At 36.5% G+C, this 11,114-nt stretch overlaps 1 protein-coding gene across 3 annotated transcripts in view; it reads left to right on the plus strand.

Moving 5' to 3' along the window:
- LOC143023999 (uncharacterized) overlaps positions 1–6,543 on the plus strand; it is an 18,203-nt gene extending 11,660 nt beyond the window's left edge. For 2 of the 3 annotated variants that reach the window (XM_076182684.1, XM_076182686.1), the window contains exons 3-4: positions 4,363–4,425; positions 4,985–5,450. In XM_076182684.1, the coding sequence (XP_076038799.1) occupies positions 4,363–4,425; positions 4,985–5,175 (254 nt within the window). In that variant the 3' untranslated portion in view covers positions 5,176–5,450. Of the gene's footprint in view, positions 1–4,362; positions 4,426–4,984 lie in introns of all 3 variants that reach the window. The other variant, XM_076182687.1, reaches the window with a different exon arrangement.
- Positions 6,544–11,114: the final 4,571 nt, after the last annotated feature.

Consider the following 11,114-nt stretch of genomic DNA (forward strand, 5'->3'; position numbering starts at 1 on the left):
TAGCTTGTTAATGAGTGATGGACTTTTGAAATCAAAAGATTGCGCAATCAGTCCCAGAATCTTATTTGCTTTCTCAGAGGCTGAAATACACTGCTTGGATGATTTGAGGTCGTTACTGATAATTACGCCAAGATCTTTTTCACTATCCACTTTTGTTTAACGAATTTCCAAATAGCTTGTAATCGTACTTACTGTTATTTTTACCTATGTGCATTACCTTGCATTAACTTGTGCTAAATTTCATTAGCCACTTTTCAGACCATTGCTGTAATTTATCTAAATCTTCTTGAATATCTAATTGGTTAGAGTGATCAATAGCCACTCCGCACAGTTTTGTATCGTCAGTAAATTTGGAAACAGTAGATTTTAGTCCATGGTCTATATCATTTATATATACTATGAATAGAAGTGGCCCAAGAACGGAACCCCGAGGAACTTCACTTGTAACATTTTTCCATCTAGAAGTTTTTTCCATTTAAAACAACTCTCTGTTTTCGACCATTCAACCAATTACTAGTCCAACCTAATAGGCTACCACTTATTCCGTGTAAAGCTAATTTAGTAAGTAGTCTTTCGTGTGGGACGGTATCAAAAGCTTTTGCAAAGTCTAGATATATTAAATCTGTATTGTTTCTTTTGTCATAATTCGAGATAACTGTGTTGTAGAATTCGAGTAAGTTAGTCACGCAAGAACGTTTCCGTCTGAAACCATGCTGGCTATCATTTATCAAACGGTTACTTTCTAAATGATGTTCGATAGCATCTCTGATGATAGTTTCCATTATCTTTCCTACGATTGAAGTCAAACTTATAGGCCTATAGTTATTTGGTTTCTTTTTGTCACCTTTTTTGAATATGGGAGTAACGTTAGCTAGCTTCCATTCTCTTGGGACATCTCCGGATATGATGGATTTCTTGAAAATAATTTCTAATGGAACAACAATCTCATTTTTCATTTCCTTTAAGATTCTTGGATGCCAACCGTCAGGCCCTGGTGTTTTATTAACTTTGAGTTTGTCTATACACCTTTTAATTTTTTCTTTTGTTATATTTACCGTAGTGAGTAAGTTTACCCTAGACTTTTCACAGGTTTCAGTTTGGAGTTCACTTTGAGGTGTTTCGTTTACGAATACCGAGCTAAAATAATTGTTTAAGATATTACACATTCCTTCATTTGAATATTCAAGTTGACCGTCAGCAGATAATAGTGGACCAATGTGATTCCTAACAACCTTTTTATCTCTAATGTAACTATAGAATTCTTTGGGATTCTCTTTGGATTTATCAGCGATGTTTATTTCGTATTGTCGTTTTCTTTTTCTTATTGTCTTTTTTAAATATCTCTGTATTGATACATAACTTTCATAGTCATTAGATGCACCCGAGCACTTATATTTCTTATAAGCCTGTCTCTTTTTAGCAATACTTTTTTCAGTTTCTTTGTCGAGCCACTTTGGGCGAGCCTGATTTGGGGGACGTCTGTCCTTAAAAGGAATGTAAGTTTGAATCATCTTAGTAAGCGTATTTTGAAATATTTCCCACATCTGATCTACAGGTCTTTCGTTTAATTTTGCCTCCCAATCTGTAAGCTGAAGCTCCTGATGTAGTCCTATGAACTGAGCTTTACTGAAATCGGGTATTTTAGAAACACAAGTATTTATTCTAAAATTGTTTAGGAGTTTGAATCTAACTAAGATGTGATCGCTATTTGCAACAGATTCACCGACTTCTACATCAGTTACCATGCTTTCGCGGCTAGTGATCAAAAGATCGAGTAAGTTTCCATATCTTGTGGGCTCTTTTACATGCTGAATTAAGTAATTGTCACCAAGAAAATCAATCAAGCGACTACCTATATGGCCATGTTCAAGGGTCATCCAATCAATGTCAGTAAAATTGAAATCACCCATTATCAATAAATCCCGGTTGCAGAAACTAGACAGTTCTTGAAATAACAGTTTCTCGTCTGCTAATGATAATGTCTTTGGCCTATATATTACACCTATGTTCATTTTTTGTCCATTTGTTTGGGTTAACTCAACCCACAAACTATCATATGCATCCTGTTTCATTTTCTCTAAAACACAAGCATGAACATTGTTTTTAACGTACAATAGAACACCCCCACCTTCCTTTTGGTTTCTATCCTGATGAAAGTGTTTAAATCCCGCAATATTAAATTCAGCTTCGAACTCTGTACCAATTAACCATGTCTCAGTTATTCCTATCATATCGAGATTTTCGCTTTTGACATACGCCTGTATTTCTTGAAATTTGTTCCTAATACTACGAGCATTAAAGTACATGGTTTTAAGAAACTCGTGATTATTTTTTTGTGACACATTTTGAGTTTCAATATCATGTTTTACATTATCATTTTGTTTTTTATTTATACCGTGCTCTATATTATTATTTGGTCCTTCATTGACATTCAATGCCTCATTAACATTTCTCCCATCAAAATTAACATTTCCCCCATCACGGACATCTGGTCGATAACGGTCATCCGATCTCTTTTGTACATTTTGTCCCCCTACGTCACCGTGATTCACGCCGGCCTCCCATCGTTCAGTGACATTATGTCCGGCATCCCTTTCTAAAATTATATTTTGTCCTCCAGTGACATTATATCCTACCGTGATATTTTTTCCTCCACTATAATTACATCCCATCGTAATCTTTTGTCTTCCACTGTCATTACATCCTATCATGATATTTTGGCCTTCATTGACATTCTGTCCGGTATCCCTTCCTAAAACTATATTTTGTCCTTCACTGACATTATATCCTACCGTGATATTTTCTCCTCCATTATCATTACATCCTATCGTGATATTTTGTCCTCCACTGTCATTACATCCCATTGCGACATTTTGTCCTATGACATTACATCCTAATGTGACATTTCGTCTTCTAGCGACATTATATCCACTGTCATTACATCCTATCATGATATTTTGGCCTTCATTGACATTCTGTCCGGTAACCCTTCCTAAAATTATATTTTGTCCTTCACTGACATTATATCCTACCGTAATATTTTCTCATCCATTATCATTACATCTTATCGTGATATTTTGTTCTCTATCATTACTTCCCATCGTGATATTTTGTACTCCACTGTCATTACATCCCATTGCGACATTTTGTCCTATGACATTACACCTTAATGTGACATTTCGTCCTCTAGCGACATTATATCCTAAAATTATATTTTGTCCTATACTTGCACATTGTTCTACATTAATGCTATACTGTACACTGTTTTCCCAAATACATTCTATTTCCCCTTCCCTTTGGGCTTCTACCCTAAAAAAGGAGCTAATTCATTACAAACTCCCACAATGAGGTTTGTAAGAACATCTTTGCCTCTGCGGGTAAGGTGGATCCCATCAGAAGCGTAAAGGTCACGGCGCCTAGAAAAGAGATACCAAGGATCAAGAAAGTGGTATCCCAATTGTGTGCACAACTGCGATATCCTATCATTGATCCCTATGGCTCTACTGTTCCAACACGAGCCTGCGTAGATCCTCGGGAGGATCCCACAGACTACGTGACGGCTCCCACGTTCCTTCATCACACACACACACACACACACACACACACACACACACACACACACACACACACACACACACACACACACACACACACACACACACACACACACACACACCTCGTGGCGCTGTGGTTAGAGTTCTCGCTTGCCACTACGGCGGCCCGGGTTCGACTTTTGCCCAAGGCTGAAATAATTTCAGTATCGCTGCGCTGCGGGGTGTTACTCCAACTCTCGTTAGCGGGAAGTTTGGTGTGTGTGTGCGTGCAAGGTCATAGTATTACCCATAGAAGGTCATACGAGCTCAGATCTCTTGTCCGGGAGGTTAATAACTGTCGATCACGAGTCCAACACGTGATCCAAGACCACGGTGAATCACAGATTAGACATGGCGAGATACAGAGACAGGACACCACGAGCATTGCTCCCCTTCCCGTAAGATACAACTAGGTAAACACACTCACACACACAAACACACACACACACACACACACACAAACACACACACACACACACACACACACACACACACACACACACACATACACACACCGGTTCGCTGGTGCAGTGGTGCCCCACTCGACCGGTAATTTAGCGATATGAGTTCTTTCCTCCCCATTCTGGCGGGGAAGAATTCGTGTGTGTGTGTGTGTGTGTGTGTGTGTATGTGTGTGTGTGTGTGTGTGTGTGTACATAAGATTCTATCATAACTTTTTTCTATTTGAATTAGAAAGCTGAATAGATAGATAGAGATAGAGAGTCAGAGATCAAGAGACCAATTCACCAACTCTGTTATTTCTTCACAGAATTTCGTCCCATCAGTAACTACGGAGCTGTCTGTCTACGGAATTGGTATTTGTCCAATAATGGTTAGTGCCTTATCTGTTTAGTATTTTGATTCTTGATAGACATACGAGGTCCTAGATGTGGTACCGTTGCCTTTGGTGCCGCTTCCCACAATGTCCTCGGCCAGTTGTAAACCTATAGTAACGTCTCGTAGAGCTGGGTAGAATACTATCCACAAATAGCATATCACATTTACTAAGTGAAAGATCTTGATAGTTTTCTTAGTAACGCAAAATAAATCTTGTGTGTGTGGCCATTGGTGCCGCTTTCCACAATGTTATTAGTCTTTTGTGTAGCATCTCCTAGAACTGGGTAGGAGGCTACTCACTTAGATACTAGATTTGTTCAGGTCAATTTCAGTCAATTCAAAGTATTTAAGTAGTGCCCATTTCTATTAAAGTGTTTAACCAAGGTCTACATAGCAACGATACGACTTCCTGAAAATCAAAAGCTGTGACGTCATGAATTGGCATTATGACCTCACATGATCAGTGCTCCATCCGAAGTGGGTACTCTGTTCTTGTGTAGACCTTGGTGTAAAGATGGTGAAGATAGAAAGTATATGTTAGCTTTCGTTTACAGGCTCAGTCAGAGGGAAGTCCGTGTGCACCACAATCGCAGGCCTTCGAGATTGTCACGTTGTTACTAGTGATTCTCCTTCTGTTACTCCTTGTAGGGGTCATCTATGCTCAGTTTATCCTCTGGATGTCAATACAGTGCATGAAGGAGACCTTTGCTTGTCTTGCGGGCACAGAACATGGGAACACACCTGAGCCGTTGTTTGATGTGCCCAATAAATTAGGACAGAGATTTCGCAGGCGTACTTCGTCAATGACTGACAAACAAGAGACCATGGCTTCAGTGATCCACCCCTGCGATAAAACACAAGCCTTACCGAAGACATCGCCTTGTCCTCCACTTTCGAACGGGTCCAAGAACAGCAGTATTCGTCCAGGGAACCTGGAATGGAGGAAAAGTGGGAATCATCTTGGACTCCCATTCTCCAATAGCATAGAGACGCAAAGTAGTGAGAGTTTAGAACATGAGTATGAGAGTGTCGTGCCTGACTTGAAAAACACCAAGAAAATAGATGCGATTTTGTCCACGAAGAGATCCAAGACTCCTGGTTCTCAAAACAATGCCACCACAGAGCTCCAAGAGCCTAAAAAGCAGACCAAAGAGGACCTGGACTTATCCAAGGTGAGTCTAAACAGTGTCTACGATGAGAGGAAGCGAATGGAAAAAAACGAAAGCACGGAAACGGTTGAAGTGTAATTATGTTCAACCTTGGTTATGATGAGCAGAGGACTTGTCATGCAGAGCTTCTCCCTCTAAACCAGACAAGATGTCTCCTTTCAACCAACTCTAGGGGCAAAGTGTCCTCTTTCATATAACTTTGAGGGACATGATATCCTCCTTCATCTAGCTTTAAGTACATTATGTCCCCCTTCATGTAACTCTAGGGGCAAGATGTTCCTTTTCATCCAAAAATTTGGGGGCATAATGTCTCACTTTTCGTAACTTTGGGGGCGTGATGTCCCCTTCATCCAACTTTGGGGTCATGATGTCCCTTTCATGTAACTTTGATGGGAATAAGGGATCACAAATAGTACATAAGGTATGAAGATGGAAAATGATGTAATTTTTTATGGGCTCTGCCCTCCTTCTTAAAAAAGGAGAAAAGGCCTTTGTTATTTCCTGGATTATTTTGAGTTGGACAACAGTTGGGTGATGAAACAACGCTTAACAATGGCCACCAACTTAGGAAAAACTCTATAACGACAGTTACATACATACATATATGTACATACATGTAATATTCTCGTATATAAGAAGGGTTTTCACATCACCTTGAAACAGAGTATACAAAATTATCACTGGAGAAAAGAATATTGAAGACAGTAAGTACTTTCGTATGTACTAACATAATATACGAAAGTACTATCTTCAGGATTCTTGTCTCCTGTGGTAATTTTGCATATATATATATATATATATATATATATATATATGTATATATATATATATACAACACTGAATGGGTCACAGTAAACAGATCTACATTTATCAAACACAATTCACTTTAATTCTAAGTCATCAACTGCTGCCTCGATTTTCTCGATGTTGATGGCTTGGAATGAAAGCGAATTGTGGTTCATAAATGTAAATATGTATATACATATATACATATATATATATATATATATATATATGCGGAAAAACCACCAAGGAAAAAAGAAAAACTGATGACCAAGCGCTTTCGTCTATTCAGACATCCTCAGGGTACATAGAAAAGAAAAAGTACACAAGAATATATACAAAGAGTATGAGGTCAGGGAAGGAACCAGGAGAGGTTGCGAGGATCTAATGTCAACCTGACCCGTTCGCGGCAGCGGACGTTTGGGCTACTACTTTTTTCACAATAAAATTGTCTAACTTATACATACCATGACTTAAATTTAAGTTATTGACAAATGTATCTTTGATCAGACTGGATTCTATTATATTTCTCGTCAAATATGACTTATCTTTAACAATTTCTTTAGCACCCTCCCAATTTATACAATGATTAAAATCCCTTAGGTGAATAAATAAGGCATTGGACATTTGTCCACTCTTGACGCTATACTGATGTTGTTTTAACCTTACTTTTAATTCTTTTCCAGTCTGACCAATATAGCATTTGTCGCAATTTTTACATGGAATTGAATATATACATCCTTCTTCCTTATATGGAGAGTTTTTAATTAAAAGACTTCTAACTGTATTGGAGTTCTTAAATGCTACTTGAATGTTGAAAGTCTTAAGAATATGTGGTAGTTTGACGAAATTCTCGTTGAAAGGCAGTACAAGTAGGTTCTTTACATTAAAAGTTTTACTAGCTTTTTCCTCGTAGAAAGATTTCTTAGCCGATTTATAAGAAATCTCCACGAGGTGCTTAGGATATTTTAATTTTGAAGCTATGTTAGATATTCTTAAGAGTTCATCATCCAAAAACTCCGGACTGCAAATTCTATGGGCTCTCAGAAACATTGATGACAACACTGACATCTTTGTCCTGCAATGATGAGACGAATAAAAATGTACGTATGAAAGAACATTGGTGGGTTTTCTATAGACATCAAATTTGAAGGACCTTTCCTTTCTGTAAATCATAACATCAAGGAAAGGTAAATGATCATTTTCTTCTATTTCCATGGTAAATTTAATGGAAGGGACCAAGGCATTGAGTTTAGTTGAGAACAAAGTAGGATCATCATTTGCAGGCCAAATACATAAGATATCATCAATGTATCTGTACCATGTGACAAAATGGGGGAGAATCTTAGGTAATAATTTAGTTTAAAAAAAATTCCATGTAAAGATTGCTAAGAACTGGAGAAAGTGGGTTACCCATAGCCATACCAAACTTTTGCTGGAAAAAATTACCGTCAGTCAACAATGCATAATTTAATTAATTCAATGATAGTGGTGGTAGGCAGTGGCAACTCATGTTTCTTCAATTCTTCTTCAAGATACAACAATAAATCAAAAACCGGTACACGAGTAAATAACGAGGTAACATCATACCACATATTCTTAAGACTTTCAACATTCAAGTAGCATTTAAGAACTCCAATACAGTTAGAAGTCTTTTAATTAAAAACTCTCCATATAAGGAAGAAGGATGTATATATTCAATTCCATGTAAAAATTGCGACAAATGCTATATTGGTCAGACTGGAAAAGAATTAAAAGTAAGGTTAAAACAACATCAGTATAGCGTCAAGAGTGGGCAAATGTCTAATGCCTTATTTATTCACCTAAGGGATTTTAATCATTGTATAAATTGGGAGGGTGCTAAAGAAATTGTTAAAGATAAGTCATATTTGACGAGAAATATAATAGAATCCAGTCTGATCAAAGATACATTTGTCAATAACTTAAATTTAAGTCATGGTATGTATAAGTTAGACAATTTTATTGTGAAAAAAGTAGTAGCCCAAACGTCCGCTGCCGCGAACGGGTCAGGTTGACATTAGATCCTCGCAACCTCTCCTGGTTCCTTCCCTGACCTCATACTCTTTGTATATATTCTTGTGTACTTTTTCTTTTCTATGTACCCTGAGGATGTCTGAATAGACGAAAGCGCTTGGTCATCAGTTTTTCTTTTTTCCTTGGTGGTTTTTCCGCATATTTAGAATCACGAGTTTATGTGATTTCTCATGCATATATGTATATATATATCATACATATATGTATATATATATATATATATACATATATACATATATATATATATATATCTATATATATATACATATATATATATATATATATATATATATATATATATATATATATATACAGCATGCCGACAGGAGACCTTTTTATCCATATCTAGGTCGGATGCGAAAAAAAAATCATATTAATAATAAAACAATAAATAAAAAATATAATGTAAATAACAAATAAAATACATGAAATGCATAGGTATAGTTAAATAATAAACAAACAGGTAAGTAGTAAATGATAAATTGACATATAACTAATAATAAATGAAAATCAGACAGACAAATGATAACAAAACAAAAACAAATAATATAAGATAAATTATAATCATTACAGCATCTTACTTAGGTATTTATCTAAATGATTCTTAAAGCTTCGAACTGAACTACATTGCACTACCTGTGAAGGAAGTTTATTCCATTCATTAACTACACGGTTGGCAAAGTTGTTTCTACCTACTTCCAAATTGAATCTATTTCCGGACATTTTGAGACCATTGTTTCTTGTCTGATTCTCATTCAATGTGAAAATTTTGTCACTTTTGATGTTGTCAATTCCCTTTAAAATCTTAAAGACCTGTATCAAGTCACCTCTGAGTCTACGCTTTTTTAGGGAAAACAGATTCATGTGTTTTAGTCGATTTTCGTATGATTATTTTTGATATTTGGAATCAGTTTTGTGGCTCGCCGTTGTACATTTTCCAGCATATTCCAAATGTATGTATATATATATATATGTATATATATAATTATATATATATATATATATATATATATGTATGTGATAAGTATTTTAGACAAATTATTTGGATGATGGAGAACATAAACACAGGGGAAGGCTCGGAACCCTAAACACTCTAACGTTTCGTTCGCGTAGAACTTCTTCTGAAGAAGTTCTACGCGAACGAAACGTTAGAGTGTTTAGGGTTCCGAGCCTTCCCCTGTGTTTATGTTCTCCATCATCCAAATAATATATGTATGTACATATATATATATATATATATATATATAATTATATATATATATATGTATGTACATATATATATATATATATATATATATATATATATATATATATGAAATACAAGGACCCTTTTCCTCTCTTAATGGGGGTAGCTTTGTCCAAGCGAATACCCACTCTATTTACATTAAAACCTATTTATCATCCCTTCCATAATATGATGTATTCTTATCCATTCATTACATTTGCTGTATCTATGGGCTTAGTTTATTCACAGCAAAAGAGGAGGTAGCCTTAGGGTAAGCGGTTCCGGATTCTTGACTGAGATCGAAGCAGGGAGACGGTGTCCACAATAAAGACAGATTAAAGAGAAAAAAAAGACAATTGGAACTGTACTGCATTCAATTGTTTTATTTATTGATAACGCATGTGGCAACACTGTTTTCAACTGCTTTTAGCTTCAGTTTTGTAATCATCATTCAATTGTTTTATTTATTGATAACGCATATGGCAACAGTGTTTTCAACTGCTCTTAGCTTCAGTTTTGTAATCATCAATTCTTTTTCGTCCGGTTAGTGTTTAGTATGTTTTTTTTTTTTTTAGACGTTATCGAATATCTTTGACATCTTAAAGGTTTGTATAAAATCCCTAGATTGTCCATTTTCTTTAAAGACTGAATACGTTCAAACAATATAAGCAAAATCTGTATATAGATCGAGATTGGACAAATTTAGATTCAAGAAGAAAGTAGGTAAAAGCTGGTTTACTAATAATGGTTAACAAATGTATTAAATGCAGAAACTATTGGTTGTTTTAAGAGAAGGGTAAATAACTTTATGGATGGGGATGATAGGTGGTAATGGACATGGAACTACTTAATATAGGCTTTATGGTCTCTTGCAGTCTTCTTCATTCTTATGTTTTTATCTTTGGTATAAGCATCGGGACTTGGCGCTGTAATCTTCTCCTAATCTCTCCCTGCTTTTACTGAGATTTAGGATCCATAAGGAATTGGAACATTCGAAATGTGGATCAATGATCTCTGTGTTATGTTGCTGATAACTGGACATCTGAGGCCAATAGATGGTGCTATCAATCCCACTATCCTATTTGTTTCTCTTGAGTAGATTAAGATGTTTAGATAATTTAAGGTTGATAATGACAATTACACCAGAATCCAGATTTTAGGGGTATGATGTCCCCCTTCATGTAGCTCTGGGGTTATCATGTCCCCCTTCATCTAGCTTTTGCGCCACGATGTCCGCCTCATCCAGCTTTGGGGGACATGATGTCCCCCTACATCCAGCTTTGGGGTCATGATGTACCCCTTAGTCCAAATTGGGGACATGAAGTCCCCCTTCATGCAACATTGGGGACATGAAGTCCCCCTTCATGCAACATTGGGGACATGATGTCCTGTATCGTTCAACTTTGGGGTCATGATGTCCCCCTTCATCCAATTTTTGGGTCATGATGTCCC

The sequence above is a fragment of the Oratosquilla oratoria genome, unplaced genomic scaffold (genome assembly GCF_046742065.1).
Source record: "Oratosquilla oratoria isolate Oo_2021 unplaced genomic scaffold, ASM4674206v1 SCAFFOLD78, whole genome shotgun sequence".
NCBI classification, from domain to species: Eukaryota; Metazoa; Arthropoda; class Malacostraca; order Stomatopoda; family Squillidae; genus Oratosquilla; species Oratosquilla oratoria.